The following is a 25,581-nucleotide window of genomic DNA, read 5'->3' as shown; positions in this document are numbered from 1 at the left end:
CATTAAATTAATAAAGGTAAAAAAAAGGTAAATTTCACTGTTGGACATTATAGTAAGAAAAAAACGAAAAAAATATAAATGTCATAACAAAATGCAGCAATAAACGCAACAGTGTTTTTTGAGACCTGCTGCGTTGGAACTTGTGTCTTTAATGTAAAAGCATATCTGATATCATAAAACAATGATGCAAACTGTATGTTTTAAATCCTTTGGGTGTTAAGGTGCATCATTCCCTCAGGACATAAAATGAACAATGGTGCAGATTGGCCACCAGGTGGTGATGTGAGGGGCAGCAGGAGACACGGGAACATGCATGGGTATCTGCATAGACAAAGATTGGTAAGGTTTTCTCCTGATGAACTTATTTGTTCCTTATGCCAGCATCCACTGCATCATGGTTGTAAAGGGAGCTGTTATCATGCTTTTCATGGAGCATGAAGTGCAAAGGTGGCACCATAAAGATAAATTAAATCACAGTAAAAGTGAAATGCAAAATATATTATCACCTCCTACTGAGGGATTATTCACTTTTCTACAGTTACAGAATATATTGAACATAAGGATAAACTCATGATATACAAATGCACATACATACACATAACAGCACAATAACAACTCTTAAACACATACAGTCGGTCATGAACACACATACAGTACATGGACGAATGTAGATAAGGGCAAAAATATACGGTTACATGTGTGTGAGGAGAGAACTCTTTCCACATTCAATAAAAGGACTGTTGTGATTTTTGTCTGCAACACCTGACATGGTCACTATCTCTGTAGTGAAAAATGTAGCTGTGACAGGAATAAGAGGGTGGGTAGGAAAACGGGAAGTGATTGGCTATATTTACATGCACAGGATAAATTAGCTATTTGTTGTTCTTTGGCCTCATCTGTCCATTTGATTAAGGAGACTTAAGCTTTCTCTGTCAAAATTGTAGAGCCATAAATATCGACCCATAGTTCAGTCTACATTTGTGCACACAGTGAAAACTAAAAGCTAATAGAGTGTTTTTATTTTAAAGTATCATGTGTAATTTGCACAGGTTCAAAGTTAATTTAATAACCAGGTTAGTTACTGCATTTTGTGCATGTCAACATAGCCACTGTCAGTGTTTGGAGATTGTAAGGGGAAGCTGGTTGGTGTGGAGCAGGGATGATGCCCCTGCTGGTCGTTGCCATGGACTCACTTCCAAAAACTGACTGAATGTGCTGTCATGCAATCATGACAACCATCTGAAGATGGTCTCCAAGTCTGAAACCATGGTCCTGTGTGTTAAGTCGGTCTCATTTTTTCTTCATGTGAGTGTGGTGTTCAGTTCACACCTGTCCTTTAGTCTGCTGATGGATCCAGTCAGTGAACCTGACCACCTGTGTGTAGACACCGGGACGGTTCTGCCTCGCACAGCCCTCACCCCAGCTCACAATCCCCGCCAGGAACCACCGCCTGCCTCGCTCCAGACACACCAACGGACCTCCTGAGTCACCCTGAGACCACAGACATGCATAGTGATACACATTCAGACAAAACAAATATGAAAATAAAGGACATTAAAACATTTTCAGAGCAGCTGAAGTGACTTTTCATAACAGAAAGTTCAAGACAAGCAGAGAGAAATCCAATGAGAGAATATGTGAGCTACTTGAGCATAAGCAGTATTCTACCACCAGCCGGTAGCTTCAGCACTTCTTTTATCTACTTCACAAATGCACTTATAGCTGCATTATCTGTAGGCTTCTTTTTTAATAAAGGTTCTTTTTTTTATTGTGATTTGTTAATAAGCTAACTGGTAATTGCTGCTTACTGCTGATATTTGTTATCACAAAAGATTGTTTCTTCTTATTATTTATGTTTATCAGAGATCAGGAGTGCCATGCCATCATGCACTGCAGTCAAACTAGCCGTCACTCTCATGGTTAAATCAGCTGATGCTACTACTGTTGTGCACCAATTATATAATGACATTTATGCGAAATGCAATCAAGCGGCCCAGATCGAGCTGATGGGAATTTTACTTTGAGATATCTCTATACGGATACAGATAAAATGCTTGATTTTGTGTCTGTATGTAGTGTTAAGGCCCGGACACACAGAGCCGACAATCGGCCGTTGGACAGTCTGGCGAGGTCAGTGACTCGAGTCTGTTCGGTGTGTTCTGTGCTGTCGTCCGTCCGAGGGGCCGTCGTCCTTCATTTTGGCCGATTTGACATGTATAATCGGCGGGGCGGGCACTGCCAGCAGTCGGACTCAAATGACCCATCTGATTGGTAGAGTGCTAACCCGGAAACGGGGAGCGGAATGAGCGTGACTAGAGTCTCTCAAAATCTGACGAAAATCTTTTAAACTGACTTTTTAAACTTTGTTGATCTGAAATGAAGACAGATTCAGCAACTGCATGGCCTATTTCTCACTTAAAATGTTTTCAGAAACACATTTCGGTGAACTATTTTAGTACAATATGAGATCGTATTCTGAACAAGCCGCCATGACAGTCTTTCTTTGAATTTCCGGAGAAACTAGACCCACGTGACGCGTTCGTCCAATCAGCTGCCGGTTTTCATTTTTGGGCGACAATACAGATTAGCCTGCTGTTATGGAGACGTATTACGTCTCGTCGCTTTGATGTGTTCCGAGGCATTTTTTTGACCAATTTGGGGAGACTGATCAGCTCAACTGCCTTTTCTGCTGACGGTTGGCCGTCGGCTCTGTGTCTGGGCCTTTAGGCTTTTGTTATCTCTGACATTACAAAAACAATTGCAAGGATGGCCGTTCTTGGCTTCTGTTTCCCGGTTTCCCTGTTACTGTGCTAATTAATATGTTTGATCTAAATGTTGTTTATGGTATCTAATATTTTTGATATGTAATTACTATCAATACATTTGTTGTCCAATAAGGACAACAAATAATAGGGTGGCATTTGCCACAGTTTTCACAGTTTCACATTGGCCAACTTTAGTCTTCAACCTGTATTGGAAGTAGTAATGCAGAAGACGTAGAGCATGAAGACCAAGAGAAATATGATTGTCTTAATTGTTCTGATTGTAGACACATTCTGTTGTGGTTAAGAGAGAAACTCTGGGAAATCAAACTGAAATTGAATTCACTGAGGCAAGTTATTTTTCCAAAAATTCAGTGATGCACACACTTACCTGGCAGGCGTCCACCCCTCCCTGCAGGTTCCCAGCGCACAGCATCCTGGGAGTGACAGCCTCATCATACAGCTTGTTACAAGTGTTCCTGTTGATGATCTTCACTGAGGCCTCTTGTAAGCGAGAGGCCAGTTCACCTATAATTAAAACAATCATAAAATGGAAACATCATGTGGTATTATGAAACATTTGACCATGCCGTGATGCTTGTCTATATTGTCCGCAATCTACGTTTGTTTCAAAACAAACTTTAGGTCTTACCGTCCTCCATGAGTACCCCCCAGCCTGTGACGTAGCAGCTGGTCCCCGTTGTGAAGGTGTGTGAGGGCGCGGGGACGCAGACGGGCTGCACCAAGTCATTAAAGAAGATAGGAGCACTGAGCTCGAGAAGTGCAATGTCGTAGTCGGAGGTAAACTGGTCATACTGCGGGTGGAGGAGGATCCGGCGTATTGGTCTGGTGGCTGCGCCATTGTTCCCTGTATTCATCACACGCATTCCCATGTAGGCCCGCCATGCACGGGCATCTGAGTATCTGCAGACACAACATGCATGAAGACATCACACATGAATTGTGGTTAACATAATGAGCCTTCAAGGTGTCTTTTTTACTTAATGGCATCTGAGTCCTGGAAGCAGTGAGCTGCAGAGATGAGCCAGCGGTTGGCGACCAGTGTGGCTCCACATACGTGGCCGTAGCGATCCATCTGGAGGCTGACCTGCCACGGCCATGACCCAGCCACAGCATCAGAGCCACCCACTATCTTAGTGCGCTTCCTGGGCCTGGTGCCACAGCCTGGGACACACAAGGAGAAAGAGGAGGAGACAAAAATCATGATAGAAATTTAGAGCATTTTCAGTTTTTAGGAGTGTAAGGTTGTATTTTGTGAGTGAGAACTTACCACAGCGCAGTTCATCAGAGCCGTCCACGCAGTCTTTGACTCCGTCACACTCAGGGTTAACCTTACTTAGACACTTTCCGTTGGCACATTTGTATGAAGATGAGGAGCAGCCTTTAAGGTCTTAAGAGAACGAATGACATAATTAGATTGTGTGAAAAAAATGGCACTTAAAATAAAGAGAAATGTACTTATAAATACAACATATTGCAATAAAATACACTTAAATTGATCAGTCAGTGTAACTAGTGATGTCTGACGTCATGAAAACTCACATGCTCTGGTACAGTTGAGTTCATCGCTGCGGTCTTTGCAGTCAATAACACCATCACACACTGAAGACTTTGGCAAACAGACATTGTTGGGACACACGTGGTAACATTTACCTGCTGGAAACAAACACATACGTTTTATTCATCAAACTACAAACAAGCACATGCATGTGTTGCGACGGTGACAGTCTACTCACCACAGGCGCCCTCTTCACTGCTGTCTGCACAGCTGCTCTGGCTCACACACTGGCTGCTTTGAGGCTTACACTGGCCATTCCCACACAGCACTTCACCTGGCCTGCAGGATGCTACATGTTTTACACATATGTGCAAAACATGCACATAGAAACACACAAACGCATACAAATCTGAGTGTAGCACAAAGGTCATGTCTTTCAGATTAAATGTTAAGAATAAAAGACTGTGTGGGTCAAGTGTACAGTCCTTTTGTATCTACAATAGTGTCTTCAGGCAACAGACTTACAGCATTTAGCCTCGTCTCGTCCATCTAAGCAATCTTTTACTCCATCACACACCTTCCTCAGAGGGATACAGCGTCCATCTCCACAGCGAAAATGCCGAGGACAGGCTGGAGATAGACAGGGATGAAACTCAAATGTACTCTCTGGAATTACAATTTTGGCGTAGATGTGGATATGTGTGGAGCTTAGGAAACAAAAAAAACCATGTTACTTCAGAAATGACACACTGTATCACTAGGCTCTGAGCAAATTACAATGAGAGAGGGCTACTTATTTGAAAGCGTCAGATTTTACTTACTGCCCTCTGGAGAGAAGGCTCGGTAGAGCAAGTAGAAGCCCTTGTGAGTGAGAGATTCGTCCGAATGGAAGTGGAGGGAGAGAGGAGAGGAGTAGACTCGCTTTTTGCTGCTGTCTGACACTGGATTACACAGTCTTGAAGCAGAAGAGTAAAAAAGTAAGGAATTTTACTTTTTACTCATTACTCATATGCAGCCACAAAAACATGGAATGTCTTAAACAATTATGAGCTAATGAGATCATGTCACTTACAGCAAGTGTAAAAAAAATGTATATGATTGATGTGGATGAAATGCTAACCCTAACCCTTACTGATGGGCCACAGTTTCACAACTCACTTGACCCCCCCGATGTCCAGCCAGTCTTTCTCACAGCCGTCTGATGACGAGGAATCCTGAATATCTATCGTCACGATCGTCATGGAGATCAGGTATCCTGGCAACGGCGCCTGATAAAGTAACCAAAAATGACTAAGAAGAAAGTGCTCACATGCTGGAATGTGGACGGGCCAAATGACAAAGGGATGATTCACTCTTTCCCTCTCTTACATTCCACTTTCTCTTTCTTATTCCACTGTTAAACCTCACACTCACAGGTATGTAAGAGAGATTATTATTATTATTGTGTATGCATACACTCACCCGTAGTGTCCATGTGCAGTCTATGTTAGGAGGATAATAGGAAGGGTAGTAGGGAGAGGAAATTGAGCCGTTCCAGGAGGAAATCGACCCTCCACAACCTGCAGGGGGAGATGGTGACACAGTCAAGTGCACAGAATACACAATAAAGAGGTTAAGTCCATCCCCTTCCAAGGCAACCTTGCTCTACATATGCTAATCAGTGGAAATAAATCATTCCAGCACGAACGTGAACATATCACACAAGATTTGTAGAACATAGACAGTGCTGCGCATGCTTTTGTCTGTTTGTGAGAGCACTCAAACCTGCTTTTGGGATGGCCTGGAAGTAAGCTTTGAAGATTGCTCCATCCCTCTGTCTGCTGAAGGAGAAGGTGACCAACATTACATTTCCGGAGGATGTCAGCTTCATAACAGGGGATAAACCTGAAATAGGCAGCCCACACCACCTGCGACAGGTAAATGGATCCAGGATATGTATACATACAATATATAAATGAGACATATCAGAAACAGTTATTTTGGCAGAGTTAACACATACAGGAAATTTGACTCCGGCTTTTTGTTGCTCAGAACACAGAAATACACATAACGGCTAAAAAAAATAAGGACAACAAAGCTGAACAGGGTGAACAAAAACATTTGACTATGATGTACAGATATAAGTTTGTACATAAAGAAATTATAATATACATATACATATTCATATGCATACACATATGTACATAAATTCACACATATATTACAGAGATGAGCTCAGTGCAACACCAGAGAAAAAAAAAAATCTTTACCGTGCGATGATCTTGTTCTGTAATGGAAGTAAGAAGTCGTAAGCCGAGAGCTTGTGGGCAGTGCAGCTTCCTGGTGTGGCACCATGCAGGGTGAGGATGACCAGTCGGACCACATGACCTGACGGCACGCGAAGACGCCACTGGTAGTACGGTTTCTTGGGATTCACAAGGCTCAGGGTGCGGTTGTTGCCATATTTGGCATAGAGGTCAAAGGACATCGCTAGATAGAGAAAGGGATGGAAATATTTACAAGATGAATGATGTCTAGTGCACTTTTTCCTGTCCTGCCAGCAGACCTGGCATGCAGGCCTTGAAAGCTGCATTAATGGCAACCATAAAAGTTGTCAATAACACTTTTTCTCAGATTTTTTTTTTTTAGAAACCAGATCTTTACGTTTTGTAACATAATGTCGGACGTATGCTCTACTCACCTTGGAAGCCAAGCTGCCACTTCCCACTCTGGATGCTGTTTGGATTCTTACTCTTGTCTGATTTTTCTTCTTCAAATTCAAAGTCGTCAGGGTCCAAACCTACATACACAATACACACACAACAGATCAACATACAGTCAACATACTCTTGAAATTCAGTATCACTCTACAGCAATGCACAGACAGAAATCCATAATTAATGCTTATTTATAAAATTAAGTCCAACTGATAAAACATGGGTAAAATATTTATAAAACAGTTACAAAGCGTTAATTAGTGTTTCTATTTGATGTGAGGCTGTGTTAAGCATTTGTGGAGTTTTTAAATGTATGTATGATTCTGTTTTTAACCTATGTATTAGTAGTTATTGTATAGTGTAATATATGCTAATATATGCATATTGATGAAACTACAGAGCCCAAAAGTTTTAGACAAAAACCTACACATGTGCATATGCGTGTGGTTAATATGCATGTACTGTACAGTGAGAGTCTCTACCCAGCAGGTGGAGCATGTCGTCATCTTGCTCCATGTAATAGCGCTGCTCGTTGCGGCTGTCCCGCAGCACCTTGTTGCTGCCAGGAAGCCTGCGCTGCAGCCTCTCTGGGCCAGACCTCCGGATCGCCACTGCAACATCGTCCGGGGCAGAGAATTTACTCCAGTAGAAGACATTGAGCCCTTCCGCTCCTTCACTGTCACACAAAGGGTTTACAATGTTGCTATTCTGCAGGGGACATACAGCTGTATGTTGTTGTCATGCATGTCCCTTTTATGTAACTGCTGCACATTTAGTTTCATCAGTAAGCTTTTTGTTGGTGCATCATACCTAAAGGCAGTAATTCCTGAGTGCAGGTAGTAAGAGCTCCACGGCGAGGAATCGTAGAGTTCTGAGAACTGTTTTCAAAAAAATACAAAAAGGCAAAAAAGGAGGGTTGACCACATACTGTAAACTACAGTACTGTAGGTGTGACATCACAGCAGTGCAAGTGAGTTCTTTTCTCGTTGTAAGCAACACATGAACACACCTGTTTGAACATGCAGCCAGAGTTCAACCAAAGCATTAAGCATTATTTGTGTGTGTGTGTGTGTGTGTGTGTGTGTGTGTTGACTTTGAGCAGCACAGAGCTCCATTGTGTCTCTACCTGGTGGCCGTGTAGAGGTAGGACCCTGGGTGGTATGGACTCCTAGCCTTGAGTTCACCTGTTCTTTAATGAACAGATGGGCATACAGATACTCTAACCATTTAACAAGCCTGCTAACTCACCCTGATTAAAGGAGCATTACACTATGTCAGTGTAGATTTTCAGGGATTTACACCTATTCGCCATTTCTCTACTGCTCAGCAAGAATGTTCAGCCATGCATCTGACCTTTTTCTCCAATATCCAAATTCCCCTTCTTATATCTTTGTCCATCCCCCAATCCCTCTGTCATCCCAGCCTGCCCTACTGCCCTGTCTCTCCCTCTCAACCCCAGCGTCAAACTGAGGTTCACCTCCTCTCTGTAGTGTACGGCACACAGAGTGGCTGATTGTGTGACAGGTACACAGACAATGTTTTTATTGAAGGCCTGCTCTTCCTCTCACTCTCGCTGCCTGGGCCTAGCTGGGCTCACAAATGCCAGGCTTGTCCTCAGCCCTGAAAGGGCCCTGTCCCTGGGGGTCTCGGGAACTCGCACACACACTGTGCCCAGCTCCCGTTTCAGCTTTACATTTAACACCACCAGAGAGAGACAGAGAGAGGGACAGAGGAGAGAAAAGTGGTGTGCAAAAAAAGAAAGGAAAAAAAAGGAGGACAAAGCTGATAAAAAAAAAAGTAAACAAATAAGAATGCAAAGACAGACAATAAAAGAGGATGATGGAAAGGAGAAACAGGGCAGAAGAAAAGACACTAGTAGCTGCTGTAGTCTACCATATCAAGTAAGAGCAGCAAGATCAGGTCTGATCTAAAGTGTCATTCACTGACGGACAAGTCCATCGTTCCACTTACATAATGGTTCAAAGCCTGAGCCTGCAGGCGGAACTGAGGGGAGGTGGAGTCAGTCAGCTCTGAGGAGAAGCTCAGGTTTGGGAACTCCAGGCTGCCACCAAGGAAGAACACTGAGGAGGGCGGAGCTGGAGAGAAGGAGGTATAGATTTGAGACAGGTGCAATTGTGTGACTGTAGGTGTAAGTCAAATTAAACACATTTTAAGGACAGGAGACATGTCTGAAACACCAAAGCAGATCTGTACTCACATGTAAAGAAGTGGAGAGTCAGTGCAATGGCAGCAGCAAAGGGAAAGAAAGGCAGGACACCTAACATCCATCTCCTCCAGGAGCCACAGGCTGGAGCTCTCCCCCCCTCTACCTTCTGCTCTGCCTGATCCTTAGGCTTCGTGGGGGGACTCAATGACTGGGTGTGCTCCTTCAACTGCCCCTCTCCCTTCCAGAGACAAGGACATGACTCAAATATCATACCAGCGTTTGATGTCTGTGCTCAAGTTGCTTCTAATTGTTGGCATTTTATTCTTATGTGACCACAGCAATAAAGAAAATGCAGCCTGTCTGCCCAAATCACTGAGACATTGATTTAATGGCGGAGCAGACACTGATTTAGGGAGAGTAACGGTGAACATCTTTGAGCTGAAAGGATCTCCTAAAACATTTAAGGGGTTGGCAGGATTCCCCGGGGGAGCAGACAAAGCGTGGCTAGACGAGTCTGCTTTCCCACGGCCTGGCTCTGCGGTGTCAGCACTCAATTAAGTGGCTCACCCAGATATGGACATTCATGAGAAAGACACCCACATACCCATAGAGACGGATTTTTGCAATTAAGATGAACCATGGCTGACTCGGTTTGATAGGTTCTCATTAATATGCATCCTTCAGGTATTGCAATAAAAAACCCAAAAGTTAAATAAACAAACTCATTTCGCCATATACATATAGAATATATTGAGAAAATAGTTCCCAAGTCCCGCTTGGCACAATCGTCGTTTTACGCGCAATGAAAAGAGCACAGTGGAGGCTTACCTGTGCGGTGCAGCCTGAATGTCCATGCCCAGAGACGTAGTACACTTCGCAAGTTTTGCTTTTGGGGAGAGTCCTCATAGCACTGTCCCGTTTAGCTCCGGAGAGGCGATATGCAACAATACCTCATAGAAACGATGGAGAGAGAGGAAACCCCCGCTGTCGCTTTCTTTGAAAAAAGCGCAGAAATCCGACCTGAGCGGCTCGGATGCGGCGGGCATTCACCGCCTCCCGTTTACCTGAACGGGGCGGCAGGTGTCACACGGAGCCCCAGAATGCAGTGCGGGGACAATGGGAGCACTATGAAAGGATACAATCCGCACAACCGTCCGTGCGACAGATATTGTGGGCAAACTTCCTCGCTGTGTATGTGGGAGTAAAGCTAGGAGGGACAAAGGGGTGCTTGAGGGAAACGTGTGCGAGGTATTACAATTGGAGTTTGGCTGCTGTGCCTTTGGATGCTAGGGGGGCAAAACAGGACAGAACCTGCAATTACAAATTTTGGCACAAAGGCTGTAACAGGACATTACATGTTCTTAGGCTTTAGTCCCAGACTTGGATGGAGGAATAGACGATACCTGAAGGGAATTAAAGTCTTTCAAGGCACTTTTCCTGCTTGCCCTTTACTGATATTACAAAGTGCTATTAACCCATTTAATCCCGAGTTTTAAAAAATATCAAAATCATGTGTCATTAACCCTTTGAAATAATCAATCATTATTTATTAAAACGTTCATGGAAAAGTAGGCAAAAAGGTGTGTTTTAAGGTTTGTCACCTTTGTGACCTTATTGTGGAATGTGTTGTATCTTTCTACCATTTAAAAATGTTGCCTCTAAAAATGTTACTGAATGATGTATGAATGCATTTCCAGCAAGTAGCAATCTTTGAAATAAAGTTACAATCTTAATGTTTCAATACATGTTACAACACAGAAACAAAGTTGAAATACTTGATGCTTTTTGTCTTTTTGTCTTTGCTCTCAGTATTCATGTCGGTGTTGTACAAGGGTTTATGTTAAATAGTCACACTAGAATGTGATAGAGCATTCTAATTGCAATGCTGGGGACTGCCAGTGGCAGAGTTTTAAATGTGTTAATAACTTGGCTGGGATATATAAGAAATTTGATGACTGCATAGGAGAAATATGTTAAAAGTGTGACTTAGACACCTTCAACAAGTGGCTTTAAAAAAAAAAATACACAGTATCTGATGATGCTTTTATTATTAGGTATCTGCTGTCACTGGATGAATAAGAGTTTCATCGTGTCAGCTGATATGGCTGTAGATCCAGGAGGTGAACTTGTTGACCCTGGTGTAGACCCCAGGGAGGTTTGGTCTGCCACAGCCCGCCCCCCAGCTGACGATGCCAATCAGGAACCAGCGACCCCCGCCCGCTGCCTGACAGGACAGAGGACCCCCTGAGTCGCCCTGAGACACAAAGAGAGCAGTTGATGCAGAAAGAACACACATTCAAAAAACAACTTTTAATGCTTCACATCTGCTAGTATAAATTAAATACAGGTGATTGTGGGTGATTCAGTCAGATGGGAGCTCACCCTGCAGGCGTCCTGCTCTCCAGAGGGGACCCCAGCACACAGCATGCGTGGGGAGACAGGTCCATAGCTCTTCTTACAGTCAGTCTGGCTCAGTAAGGACACCTGTGCTTTCTGCAGCACTGAGGGCAGCACTTTGTCTGCAGGGGCAAGATGTGGACATAGATCATGCAACTGACATATTACTGTTATGTTTTTAGAACACTGCATGTAAACCAGCCCTGTCAGACCAACCCCCTCAAGGATAAAATAGTTATATTAAAGTATAAAAGTAACTGAGCTCTATCCGAGGCATTGCTCACCCTCCTCAGAACGGTATCCCCACCCGGTGACCAAGCAGCGGTGGTTGTCTGTGACAGTGTGGGAGGGGGGTGGCAGGCACACAGGCTGGACCAGCGGGCTGAGGGAGGGAGGCCAGGGCTTCTTCAGCTGCAGCAGGGCGATGTCATAGTCAAATGTGTACGTGTTATAATACTCATGCACCACAATCCGCTGGATCTCAGCCACGTGTTTGGCACTGCCCTGTGTCAGCATGCCGAGGTGGGCGCTCCAGTATCGTGGGTCAGACAGCCTGGTGGAGATATATATCAGGGATCACTGAAGGAGGACATTTTGTAGAATATACTATGTCTAAGAAAACAGATGAGTTGATATAAACAGTAAGTGGCAGTTTGTTCAAAAAAATATGAGGCAGAAGCCTTTTACCTGATAATGTAATAATTACCAGATTAATCAATATGTCATGATATGATAAAATGATATAAATCGGTTAAAATGTGATAAAAAACTGGTGATGTAATAAACTGCCAAATGAGGGTTGCCTGAGGGTTGGGACCCTGCAAGTGTTCCCCAGATAAATCTGAAGGGTCACAAGATGAATACAAAATAAATAAAAAAATTAAAAAAAATAGTAAATACAAGTAATTTATTCTACACAAAATTATGTTTAGTTTTTTCTCATTTTGTCTTTTATTTTTTGTGAAATACTGCATACTTTTACATCGTTAGGCATCTGAATTTTTTTTTTTTTTAAATAAACTAAGAATGAAAAAAACACTGGTTGAAATGTTCACAACTCATGTCCACACAAAAAGCATAACATGTAATGGGTGTTTGATTGGGAACCACGGTATTATCAGAGCCTTCTGCACTGCTCTGTGTTTTTTTTTTTTTTTTTTTTTTTATACATTAGCCAATACAGTGATCATATAACAATTACAGGAAGTTGTTAATCAGCAGTGAGAGTGACTGACCTTTCCTTGCTGAAGCAGTGTGCTGCTGAGATGAGCCAATCAGAGGAGAGGACAGAAGCCCCACAGTACAGGTTACCAGAGAAGTGGAGGCTGACCTGCCACGGCCACTCCCCCTCCACAGAGTTATCTCCACCCACGATACGCTCAGCTCCTGAAGATGAACCCACCTTCTTCAAGGAGGGACGACCACAGGCTGAGGAGCACACAGTGAGGGATTGTGTTGTTTTACTGGTTAAATTATACTGGGCATTGGTTTTATTGTTGGAGCACAGAATGCAGAATATATGGACATGTGCAGGATATTACATATTGTCAAACTGTCGTTAAAATTCAAGACATTTTTGCCACTAACAAAAGAGTATCCCCCAGTGAGAGATACTATTATACTATACTAATATTATTATTATTGTGATTATGTGCACAATCACAATAATCACAATAATAGTAATTATTGTTGTGATTATGTGCAGTTTATAGCTCTAATAGGGGTTTATGTGTGCACAGTGTCCCTGTATCAGTGTAAATTTACAATATGACTGTGTGTTTTCTATGCTGACACACTGAGTCATCACCGTGACAGACAAGTCTACTGCCGCCTTATTAAAAAGTAAAGCTTTGACATGTGCGCACACACGCACACGCACGTCCATGAACAGTATTGCCAAGTCTCAGTGAGTGATCAAAGACAAGACTGTTCCCATCACCTTTAGATCCCATCATGATAAAATAACAGCTAACAGAGAGGAGCTATTACAGCTGGGCCACCTCAGTGCTGCAGGTCAGCAGGTTTGGAGCACACTGCCCAGTGGATTATAAAATAACGTTCTCATGAAGCCACATAAAGGATCTGGCAGAGAACTGGCAGTGTAGTGGCAGTATAATCACTATGTATCAATTGCTTCATTAAGAGCCACACGGTACAGTAGACTCGTCTGAGGTAAATAACTACAGACCCATCTCCTTTCTACCATTTCTATCCAAAACTCTTGAGTGTGCCATTTCTAATCAACTCTCTACTTATCTCCACCAGAACAACCTTCTTGATCCCCACCAGTCTGGCTTCAAGGCTGGCCACTCACCAGAAACTGCCCTCCTTGCTGTCACTGAGCAGCTTCACATCGCTAGAACAACCTCTTTCTCTTCCGTCGTCATCCTTCTGGACCTTTCTGCTGCCTTTGCCACAGTGAACAATCAGATCCTCATTTCAAAACTCCAGGATCTGGGTGTCTCAGGCTCTGCGCTCTCTTTGCTCACATCTTACCTGACAAACCGAAGCTACCGGGTAACTTGGAGAGGATCTACCTCAGAACCTTGCCCACTCAAAACTGGGGTTCCTCAGGGATCAGTCCTTGGTCCCCTCCTCTTTTCTCTGTACACCAACTCTCTCGGGTCTGTCATTCACTCACACGGCTTCTCTTATCACAGCTACGCAGATGACACCCAGCTAATTCTCTCCTTTCCGGAGTCTGAAACTCAAGTAGCAGCACGTATCTCGGCCTGTCTGACTGACATCTCTTCTTGGATGTCCACACACCATCTGAAACTCAACCTTGACAAGACTGAGCTCCTTTTCCTTCCAGGGAAGGGCTCTCCTACCCAAGACCTAACTATAACAATTGACAACTCTGTGGTAGTGCCCACCCAGACTGCTAGAAACCTGGGTGTGACACTTGACAACCAATTCTCCTTCACTGCCAACATTGCTGCAACCACCCAATCGTGTAGATACATGCTGCATAACATCAGAAGGATACGTCCCCTTCTAACGGCGGCTCAGGCTCTGGTTGAGGCTCTAGTCATCTCACGTCTAGACTACTGCAACTTCCTCCTGATTGGCCTGCCTGCATGTGCCATCCAGCCCCTGCAGCTCATTCAGAACGCAGCAGCTTGACTTGTCTTCAACCTCCCCAAGTTCTCTCACACTACACCGCTCCTCCGCTCTCTTCACTGGTTACCAGTTGCTGCCCGCATCCGCTTCAAGATACTAGTACTTGCATACAGGGCCACGAACGGATCAGCCCCAGCATACATCCAGGACACGGTCAAACCCTATACCCCAACCCGCTCACTCCGCTCTGCATCAGCCAACCTGCTTGCTGCCCCCTCACAGCGAGGGACAACTAATCACTCAACGAAATCCCGACTGTTCGCTGTCCTGAGAGTGAGAGTGCATCAAGACATTTAAAGGAATATAAATAATAGAAGTTGGTAAATAAACAAGCATATACATGTAAAAAGTATAAATATAGTCTATAAAATATGAAGAAGAATTATAAAGGACTATGGATATGCAGTCTCACGGCAGTTCATGTAAATGTCACGTTATTTTCTCGGGGAAAGGACGCCGGGAGACGGCTGGGAAACGGCCGAAAATGATGCTTTGTAAACTGGGAGGCGGCCGCAAGGCGGCCCGCTGGGGACGCACCACAATAACGGGATGGCGGAGGTTGGGTTTAGGAGAAACCTAACGGGGAAAGGGCGCCTTACGCGCCGGGAGACGGCCGCGGGGGACCCGCCACAATAATGGGATGGCGGAGGTTAGGTTTTAGGAGAAACTCTCTGCACTCTCTGTTTGGGGAGAAAAGCTGCTCCATTGTGCATTCTCCTTTTATATACACTTATCTTGAGGCCACGAGATACTATCTTGAGGCCACGAGATAGTTATAATTTTTTTTTACAAAGTGGGACCAGGGGGGCTCCGTACGGATAAAAAAAAAAAAAGATATATAAAAATAAATTATATATATTAGGGCTGTCAAAATAACGAAAAAAATAACGCGTTAAAAAAAAATAACACAGATTAATCCATTCCATATTGACGTTTGACCCGGAGCCGTTCTAGCCACCATTGGACTGTAAAATGAAGGAGGGAGACGAGAATGCGCTGCCTGGATCATTAACTGGAACATTTACTTATAAAAATCGTCTTCCTGCCAACCCTGGCTACCGAAATCAGGTGCCACTGATATGTCTGCACTTCTCTCTGGTGCTCTGAAGACGATACAGGCAACACAAACACCGCTGCATGTGACGCTAGTTAACACTATACTCGACAGCAGCTAACGTTAGCCTACCGCTAGCTAGTTAACACTATACTCGACAGCAGCTGACGTTAGCCTACCGCTAGCTAGTAGCTGGATTAAACACGGTTACTGTCGGTACACGATCCGTTCTGCCTGCACGATCCGTTCTGCACATGCGCAAAATGTTCGCGCATGCGCGGTTGTACGAGGATTTACGACACTGCACGATCTGTTCCACGCTTCCGGTCGACAGCCAAGCTAACGTTAGTTTAGCTAACAGCTAATTCGGCTAACCGCTAGCTGATTGTAGCGGTCTGCCGTTAGCCTCCACAGGCAAGCTAACGTTAGTTTAGCTAACAGCTAATTCGGCTAACTGCTAGCTGAGACAGCATGTAATAACTTTAAAAGAACCTCAAAATAAAACTTGAAAATAAACGTTGACATATATAACAAACACCTAACATATATAACAGATGTTACGTCAGTTCTACTTTACTTGTGCTCATTTAAAATACAATCACTCAATACTTGTCTTTATTGTTATTACTGTGAAGTCTTAATTTAGCTGTAGCCTGCTTTTCCCATTACGTTTGAGTTAACGTTATTTTAGACTGAATCTAGCTGTCAGCTAGCGGTTAGCCGAATTAGCTGTTAGCTAAACTAACGTTAGCTTCCCGGTGGAGGCTAGCCATAGGCTAGCGTGGAACAGATCGTGCAGGTCGTATCCTCGGTAAAACAGTATTATCTTGCGCATGTGCAGAACGGATCGTGCAGGCAGAACGGATCGTGTACCGACAGTTACAATGCTGACAGCTAACGCTGAACGGTATAAAGTTTGACTGTGTTTTACTGTAGAGGACTGTGACTCAATAGCGGGATGTAACAATCTGCAGCTGCCGAGCTACCATCGGAAAAACAACACAGACGGGGCGTTCAATGAAACTGGTAAACTACAGCTTCGTGGTGTATTTGAAGTTATTGTAAATGTCCTTGGTGGTTGTTTTTGTCGTTCAACAGCAATTTACTAGTGAAATAAGTTATTAGGGCCCGTGCGCCGACAGCAGCGAAGGCCCTATTGAAACTGAAGGAATTATTATTATTCTTTTCCCGGCAAATGAATTGGCTTTTTGAGGGGCTTAACATATTCAAAAACTCACCAAATTTGGCGGTCGCATCAAGTCTGGTGAAAATTTATGTATTTTAAGGTTGTCGGGAATAGGCGCGCAAAAATGGCTCGCTAGCGCCCCCTACAAAGTTAAAAAAATTGAGCCCCTGCAGTGCGTTTAACGTAGACTCACGAAACTTGGTACACATATGTATCATGTCAAGATGTACAAAAAAGCCATACATTGAAGCCATACCCTAAGCCCAACAGGAAGTTTGATTTAAAAGTTCGAAATTGCGATTTTGGCCATTTCCACATGTCGTACTTTAACGAACTCCTCCTAGAGATTTCATCCGATCAACTTCAAATTCGGTCTGTGCCATCTTAAGACATTAAAGATGAAAAGTTGTTAAAAGAAAAACTTTTCGTCATAGGGCATGGCAGTGGCGGGGCGGCCATTTTGTGCGTTTCGCCGCCAAAACAGGAAGTGGGTGTAACTCGAGTGTACATTGTCCGATTGGCTCGAAACTTTTCAGGATTCATAAGAGTCCAACCCTGAGGACAAATAAAGGCCGATATTTACTTAAAGTCATAGCGCCCCCTAGTGGCAACAGGAAGTAGGCCTAAAAGTCAAGGTGCTATACTTTAACGAACTCCTCCTAGAGATTTCATCCGATGTACTTCAAACTTGGTCTCTATCATCCCAACACCTTAAAGATGAAAAGTTATTAAAAGAAAAACTTTTCGTCTGGCGGTGTGGGCGTGGCGTGGCGGCCATTTTGAGTGTTGAGCGATGAACAAATAAATTGTTGTAACTTGAGTGTACGTTGTCGTATCTGCCCGAAAATTCTCAAGATTGACAAGGGTCCAGGCCTGAGGACACCTACAGGCCATATTTGACTTTTGGTCATAGCGCCCCCCGCTGGCAACAGGAAATGCGCCTTATATGACAAACATCATCCGATTTGAAACTTAGAATGTATGGTCTACATGTGATAATGAGCAGGCCCCTATAATATAACCACGCCCACTTACTCAGGCCACGCCCCCTTTCATAACATTTGTACCGTTTAAGGTAGAGTCTTGTGTGAGGTGTCATTGAACTCAGCAGAGAGTTGCTTCTTCATTGGTGATGGTTTGGCCCGCCCCCTATGCTTAAGCCACGCCCCCTTTCATGAATGCTGATCCATCTAAGGTAGAGTCTTGTGTGAGGTGTCATTGAACTCAGCAGAGAGTTGCTTCTTCATTGGTGATGGTTTGGCCCGCCCCCTATGCTTAAGCCACGCCCCCTTTCATAACATTTGAACAATTTAAGGTTGACCATTGTGTGAGGTATCAGTGAACTCAGCAGAGAGTTGCTTCTTCATTGGTGATGGTTAGGCCCGCCCCCTATGGCTAAGCCACGCCCCCTTTCATGAATGCTGATCCATCTAAGGTAGAGTCTTGTGTGAGGTATCATTGAACTCAGCAGAGAGTTCCTTCGTCATTGGTGATCGTTTGGCCCGCCCCCTATGCTTAAGCCACGCCCCCTTTCATAACATTTGAACCGTTTAAGGTAGGGTCTTGTGTGAGGTGTCATTGAACTCAGCAGAGAGTTGCTTCTTCATTGGTGATGGTTTGGCCCACCCCCTATGTTCAAGCCACGCCCCTTTTCATAAATGCTGACCCATCTAAGGTAGAGTCTTGTGTGAGGTATCATTGAACGCAGCAGGGAGTTCCCTTTTCATTGGTGACGATTTGCGGTGTCTGAGTGCCGCGCAAATGCACGGTCGCAAGGAGCGGCGACTGCCGGTGACCCCGATGCGCGCAGAGGAGCGAGGGCCCGTCCATCGCTGCTTGCAGCTTTAATTGTTATTGTTATACATTATTATTAATGTATAACTATTAATGTTAACAACATTTAATTTTGACCATATGGCCTTAGCAATAAACAAGCCGTTCTTTAATGTCACCAACTGTTGTTTAGTACCCTTTGTTTTCTTTTCTTTTCTTTTTTTACTTTCTTAAAAAGTATCGGTTCAGGCACCGTTAATTATGTATGCAATTAATTTCGATTAATTAATCACAGAGTCTGTAATTAATTAGATTAATTTTTTTAATCGATTGACAGCCCTAATATATATATATATATATATATATATATATATATATATATATATATATATATATATATATTTGTAGTTTTGCTTAAGCTAATGTACTTGCACTTACTACTTGTTGTCTGGAGTTTGCACCTTCAGGGTTGAAAGCACTTAATTGGAAATCGCTTTGGATAAAAGCGTCAGCTAAATGACATGTAATGTAATGTAATGTAATGTAATGTAAAGAGCCAACCATTCAGGTGGGACATAACCAAATGTGTTGATGTGGCTTAAGCTGATAAATCATCAGCAGCGGTAGTGATAAAAGCTGGAGGAAATGGCATTTTAACAGCATCTTATCTCCAGAATTCATCATATTGAGTTAAAACTGGATGTTTACATTTTAAATCACGCTGAGCAAAACGGTTAAGAGTTGTTAAAAATATGAAAGATGTTTGATGCATAATGGTGAGCTTTCTAAAATTTTGAAAATGAATCTTGTGAGTGCAGTGTCTTACAAAGGATAAACAGTTTTGCACCATTCCATCATACAACACGTTGGCACTGGAGTCACTTTAATGAAGTTGCATGATATATTACTAGAAAAAAAGGTGGAGGTGGGATTATAAAGCAATCTGTAGTGATATTATTGAAGTTTCTTTTCTTTTTGCTGCAACTTCAAGATGTGCACATGGAGTATAATGCAGAGCGCTCACCACAATCGGCCTCGTCACTGTGGTCCTGACAGTCATGGACACCATCGCACTTTGCGTTCTTCTTCATGATGCAGGAGCCACTGTTGCATTGATACCTGATTTCAGAGCAGGTTGTTTCTGACAAAAGTAGAGAACATATTATATAATTATCAGTGGTTAAACAGTGAAAGGGCATACATATTAAATTAAAAAAAAAGTATACCCTGAGTGCAGTTGATCTCATCTATTCCATTGGTGCAGTCTGTCTCTCCATTGCATACATACAAAGGATGCAGAGGACTGTTGCCACCACAGTTTTTTGTCGGCCTCGCTGTAAAGATATGGAACATTTTTCCAGCGCAATGCCATTTGTTCTTAAACAACCAGTATTATGTAACTTCTAGGACGACTTACAGCAGAAGACCTCGTCACTCTCATCCTGGCAGTCGTCCAGGCCGTCACAGCGTCGACTTTTCTCCACACACAGTCCTGTGGAGCACAGGAAGTGGCTCTCTGGACAGGCTGGTGCACACATGAGTGGGGAAAGAGAGGTTAAAATAGACAAGTTATGTGCATAAACAAAAGTTGCCTTTGCTGCACTTCATTTCTACTCTAGTGACCGACTAAATGACACCACAAGGCGCTTCAATGGTTATGCTAACTATGTGAATGACACAAAAACATTGAGAAAAGAAATTGACTTAATTATTTTCATCTTTTCTAAAACAGGTCCATGTTGTGCATGTTTCACATGAAGTTTCAAAATGTCTGTTTTTACTCTGTAAAGTAGATTGTATTTTTTAGAATACACTTCAAAAACAAAGTCATTAACTCACATCCACCCTGGAGTACAATGAAACACCTATGGTCTGTCATTTACTGCAGTATCCAGGCTGTTACAATGAGTCATACTCTGGGCCTGCAGTGCTTACGCTGGCTGATATTGTAGCTGCTGTAAGACGCCTGAAAAGGCTGAGCAGAGTTACGTGAGCTGCTGCGAAATTCCACCTCTGGGCTGTGGTCAGCGATCCGAAACACCGTGTGGTGTCCCACGTAGCTGCCACAGAAACTGCGGAGGGAAAGCAACCATCAAAAAACCATCACAGGATGTTGTTGTGGGACTGAGTAAATGCACAATTGAATACAATGTTAAAATACCTTATCTACTAAATAATATATCCAAAGATTGTCTATGGTTGTAGATATTTGTAAAAATGGACAAACATATATGAAATAGTTGAGTGTAAATGTTGTTTTGAGTTGGATTTTTCCTTTATATGCATGCAGCTGTAATTTCCCCTTGGGGATCACTAAAGTCTGTCTTCTTCTTCTTCTGCACCCACATACATGATTTCATTGACCTTCCACCAGCCGTGTTCACAGCCCTCCATGGCCTTTGGTTTCAATACATAGTTCTGAAACTTCAGAGCAACTCCTAAAGCACTGTTAGGGGTCTAGAATAAAATACAAACAGAATACACAATCAATAAAAGATATTTTAAGTCACTGGTTAAGAAGAACTCAGCATCAGTTTGTCGTGTGTGTGTGTGTGTGTGTGTGTGTGTGTGTGTGTGTGTGTGTGTGTGTGTGTGTGTGCTCTACCTCAAACTTCCAGGTGCAGAAGCACTGTGGGGGCAGAAGGCTGGGATGGAAGGGGCTGTAGATTTGACCAGTGATGTCAGGCTTTATGTGGGTCTCAATTTGAGACATACACACTGAGACAGACAGAGACAGACTTAAGGATTATACTTTCACCTCGACCAGCAGTGTTCTTAAGATAAATCTCAGTGAAAAGATGATACATTACATTACATCACATGTCATTTAGCTGACGCTTTTATCCAAAGTGACTTCCAATTAAGTGCTTTCAACCTTGAAGGTACAAACTCCAGACAACAAGTAGTAAGTGCAAGTACATTAGCTTTAAATAAGCCAAACTACAAAGAGCCATATGAAAGTGCAACATGCAAAGTGATAAATGAAACAAGGGAGAGTCAAAAACGTTTTTGTTATTCTCAAAATTATTTTCCTTTTTTCTTGTGAAATTGTAGGTAGTTTTATTCAATCAGGCCTTTAGAAAAAAACTAAAACATCTGAGAAGGAAAATAATCATTTTATGCAACTGCTCACAGATCATAGACATATTGAATCTGTGTGGAGGGGTCATACATAGGTAAATAGCCTAGGTAAATGCCAGTGGTTTGAAACCACTGGCATATACAATAACAAGGTAATTGTGTCATACCTTCTTCAGCAATGGCCTCAAAGTGTCCTCTGAAGCTCTTGTTGCCATTGGTCATTCTGAAGGACAGCAACATGACATTGGAGGTAGACACCAGGGAGAAGGAGCTGGCCACTGACTCACACAGCCTGCAGCACAGAGATACACATTATTTTTTATTTTATTGGTTTATTTGATAGGGACCATGCATATTCATGAACATTGTTGTATAAAAAACACCATGTAAATATGCCAGAATTAGTAAAAATAACTACTTTTCATCTGCAGTCCCTAGGCAGGACTAACATAGAGACAGCCAGCAGTCATACAGCACTCATTCACTATAAATTAAAAGGTACACATAATGATGACATATACATTGACAAAACAAACAAAACAAAACAAAAATACATGATGACAAAGACATTATTGACCCACCTCTATACTGCTTTCAATTTAACAGTGAAAGTGTATGGGTGATGAAATGTGTGACAGTTGAAAGTGAGTGCATCTCTGGTTTTCTAGGAGCTAATGTTTTAAGTGAGTTTTAAAGGTGTTGAATGTAGGACACTCTGTTATTGGGAGGGGAAAGCTATTCCAGAGTTTACCTCCTATTATTGACAATACGTTTTGTCCAGAAGTGGTGTGTCTAAATGGTATCACACATTCCCCTTTTACAGAGGCTCGTGTACTACCTCCACTTTCAAGTCTTTGGAAAAAGCCATGAAGCGGAGGGGGGGGGGGGCAAGATTATGTAACACTTTATATACCAAACAAACCAATATCAATACTTGAAATGTTTGAAATTGTCAAAGCTTAAACATTTATGTCTCTCTAAGATATCGCAATGGTGAAATGACAATGCCTTTTTATCAAAAGTTTTAATGGCTTTCTTAAATAGAGATTCAATGCTTTTAATAGTAGTTATGCTAGTTAATGACCAGTTTGTAAACCAATACTCAATATGTAAAAATATCATAGTATATAAGAACAACTTGGCAGCTTTGGTGTCAAGAAATGGCCTAATTTGATTAAAATTCTGCAAATTGAATTTAACTTTATTTACCACCTTTTTTACATGATTTTTGAATGTTAGGGTATTAGTATATTCAAGGTTTATGTTTTAGAGAAAATACAGTGGCATATGGCAAGAAGCCTTTTTGATTTGCTTGCAGCTTTAATATGTGGGAAAACAGGCCATTGTCATGTAGGCAACAGGCCTGCCTAATCACATAAGGCGAGAAATCAGCTGTCTGGAAGCTACACTCACCTGTGCAGAATGCGCCCTCTCATGGGCAGCAGAGCGTCGTACACAGTCAGGGCATCATTCACACAGTCGCTGGGCTCAATGAGGAGCGAGGTGACGGTCAGACGGATCAGAGAGCCGGGGGCAGCAGTGAGTTTTACATGGCAATTCACACCACCCCATGATGAGAAGACGTTCAAAGGTACACTCGCCCCAGGAAGGTTAGCATACAGCTTATCTACACACTGAGAGCCTTGGAGGAGAGGGAAAAAAACTAATGGACACACTCCATGACATACAGTGTAACTTTTATATAACTTTAGTATTTTCACCTACCTGCTCCATTTGATGAATAATCTGATCGCTGAACAGCTGCAGGAAGACACAATTAATAATCTCTGCATTGATACACAGTTTTAGGATGCACACAGTTTTAGGATGCACATGTAAACACACTGACACACCATTGATGAGGATGGAGTCGATATCCACTGGGAGACCCAGCAGGTAGCCTACAGAGGACCTGTTCATCATGCTGGTGTGGACTGAGTCTCTGAAAATGGCTCCTACACACTCCTCACACACTGCTGGGCTCTTCAGTCGAGGGACCACAAACACCATCCAGAAGTGAACCAGCACACCGCCCTTGTTGTTGTTACTGGGTGAGGAAAACAGAGTTTACATTTGAACTTTAAAAACAGGGTGTGTTGCTCAGTCGTAAATAAGTCTTGATGCTTAAAACTGGCATCAAAAGCACAATCTGAATCATAAATATCAGCTGGACCTCTTTTTGCTTCATGATGATGATGATGATGATGATGATGATGACTAACAGACACTTTACCTGAGGTCTGAAATGACAGCTTGCTTGTAGAGTCTGGCCACTGAGGACACCTTGTACACATTGCTCACCTACGAGACACCAGCAATTAACCGTAAGACACTCAGATCTCATGTTCAGCACTAACCATCATGTAAATAACTGGGTTACAGCCATACATACCACGTGTTGTATTTTGTTTGCCATGGATACAAACTCACTAGACTGTTCCTGGCGGTACTCTGGGATAAACTCCACGTTGGCAACACGGAACATCCCGGCAAAATACACTCCACTGTTGCTTTCCCTGCGAACTAAAGACATTTTGTCAAAATGTGCATTATATGGTGCAGTATCAATGTAATGTAGTATTGTAATTATGCACTGGAAAGATATTTATATAATATTTTATGAGATTTAATTAAAGGAATCCTCTCACTTACATATGAAGACCCATAGCAGCGACCACATGATAACCACCACCACAAACACCACTGCTGTGATGATGACAGTGAGGTGGCGGATGCTCAACAGATAGGCCCACAGCCTCTTGAGTCCCTTGGGCTTACGTCTCGTCTTCTTGTACTTCCTGTAGAGCCTCTGCAGAGTGTGATCAACTGTGGCCACCTCCACAGACACATCTGCAATCTACAGCCAGGGAGGGAACACATTCATACTCTAATGCAAAATGCCAATATTGGAGCAGTAAATTCTACTTGCCCTTTCGTGTTGTCACTTCAATCTGTGTGGATTCTAATAGGGATGTGGTTAATGATGCTGAAATTATGTGAAAAGCACAAACAAGTGTCTCTTGATACTGTAGATCCTTCATCAAGTGTATTAGAGATCTCAGGATTCAGTGTTGGGACAAAAGGGCACAAGAGAGCGATGCTGGCTCTCTTTGAGGACCATAATTAGGTTAAATTACTGCGGAAAACATCAAGAGGGCATAACCATGCCTCTACCATTTTTTGCATCACTGTACCTTATCCAGGTCAGTTAGTTTAGATTACTGTAGGCCGGAAAATAAGCTAATCAGTCCCAAATGCACAGAGATGGTGGGTGAGCAAGTGATTACATAGTACAGGGTCACAGCATGCACTGAAAGAACATCAATGTTGATAAAATTAAACAAAACCATCACATTTAGCTGTTGGTCTGAAAACAATGACGCAAGCTTGTGTCTACAGGTAATGACGCTCCATTACTGGTCACTTTTAGCTTGTGAAGAATGCCTGACAGCTACTCCATCAGATGCAGCGCTCGGCTCTCATTGAGTTACCCAATGCACATATATTATTCATTCAGTGTCATCCCATACTGTGCAAGCGGCATTTAATCCATCACAAGTTAACAGGATATAGATTCCCACGGGGAAAAAAAAGTTTAATCTATTTTACACATATTTAATCAACCAACAGGACAAAAGATGCGAGTTAAAAGGTTTTGATGTTATGTCCACACTCAAATCTCCAGGGTTTCATCTGGAGAAAAAGCTTTATTCCCATTTCAAATATGACAGGATTTAAAATGTTGTAGTTTAAGTCACCATGCTTTTATAAAAATAACACTACATTAGGATACATCTTACTTACACTGGCAGCGTCCGTTTGA

General features: G+C 42.8%; 1 protein-coding gene across 1 annotated transcript; it reads right to left on the bottom strand.

Annotated features, from left to right (window-relative positions):
• Positions 1 to 91: 91 nt before the first annotated feature.
• Positions 92 to 24,544, bottom strand: LOC116037909. Its single transcript, XM_036006770.1, has 36 exons — positions 24,411 to 24,544; positions 24,151 to 24,281; positions 23,992 to 24,059; positions 23,612 to 23,805; positions 23,484 to 23,519; positions 23,172 to 23,400; positions 21,926 to 22,050; positions 21,283 to 21,395; positions 21,028 to 21,134; positions 20,613 to 20,749; positions 20,095 to 20,202; positions 19,904 to 20,011; positions 19,702 to 19,818; positions 12,777 to 12,969; positions 11,826 to 12,094; positions 11,527 to 11,663; positions 11,239 to 11,398; positions 10,165 to 10,208; positions 9,196 to 9,382; positions 8,949 to 9,073; positions 7,788 to 7,855; positions 7,460 to 7,653; positions 6,962 to 7,060; positions 6,531 to 6,750; positions 6,046 to 6,188; positions 5,743 to 5,840; positions 5,440 to 5,549; positions 5,103 to 5,236; positions 4,807 to 4,911; positions 4,520 to 4,630; positions 4,326 to 4,439; positions 4,054 to 4,173; positions 3,764 to 3,947; positions 3,415 to 3,686; positions 3,154 to 3,290; positions 92 to 1,491 (listed from the first exon to the last, which is right to left on the bottom strand). Exons 1-36 carry the CDS (start codon positions 24,436 to 24,438, stop codon positions 1,324 to 1,326), a joined length of 4,893 nt encoding a protein of 1,630 aa, XP_035862663.1. The 5' UTR covers positions 24,439 to 24,544; the 3' UTR covers positions 92 to 1,323.
• Between the last annotated feature and the right edge of the window lie 1,037 nt (positions 24,545 to 25,581).

This window comes from Sander lucioperca, chromosome 1 (assembly GCF_008315115.2).
Source record: "Sander lucioperca isolate FBNREF2018 chromosome 1, SLUC_FBN_1.2, whole genome shotgun sequence".
Taxonomy (NCBI): Eukaryota; Metazoa; Chordata; class Actinopteri; order Perciformes; family Percidae; genus Sander; species Sander lucioperca.
The sequence above is the reverse complement of the archived record's forward strand: the minus strand, read 5'-3'. Positions and strand labels throughout refer to the sequence as shown.

Excerpts from the sequence above, each read along its gene's own strand:
- LOC116037909 (XM_036006770.1), bottom strand. The coding sequence starts at position 24,438 with ATGTGGTCGCTGCTATGGGTCTTCATAT. Across the intron at positions 23,806-23,991 it reads GCTGTCATTTCAGACCTCAG|TAACAACAACAAGGGCGGTG; the intron begins GTAAAGTGTCTG and ends TTCCTCACCCAG. Across the intron at positions 7,061-7,459 it reads CGACATGCTCCACCTGCTGG|GTTTGGACCCTGACGACTTT; the intron begins GTAGAGACTCTC and ends TTGTGTATGTAG.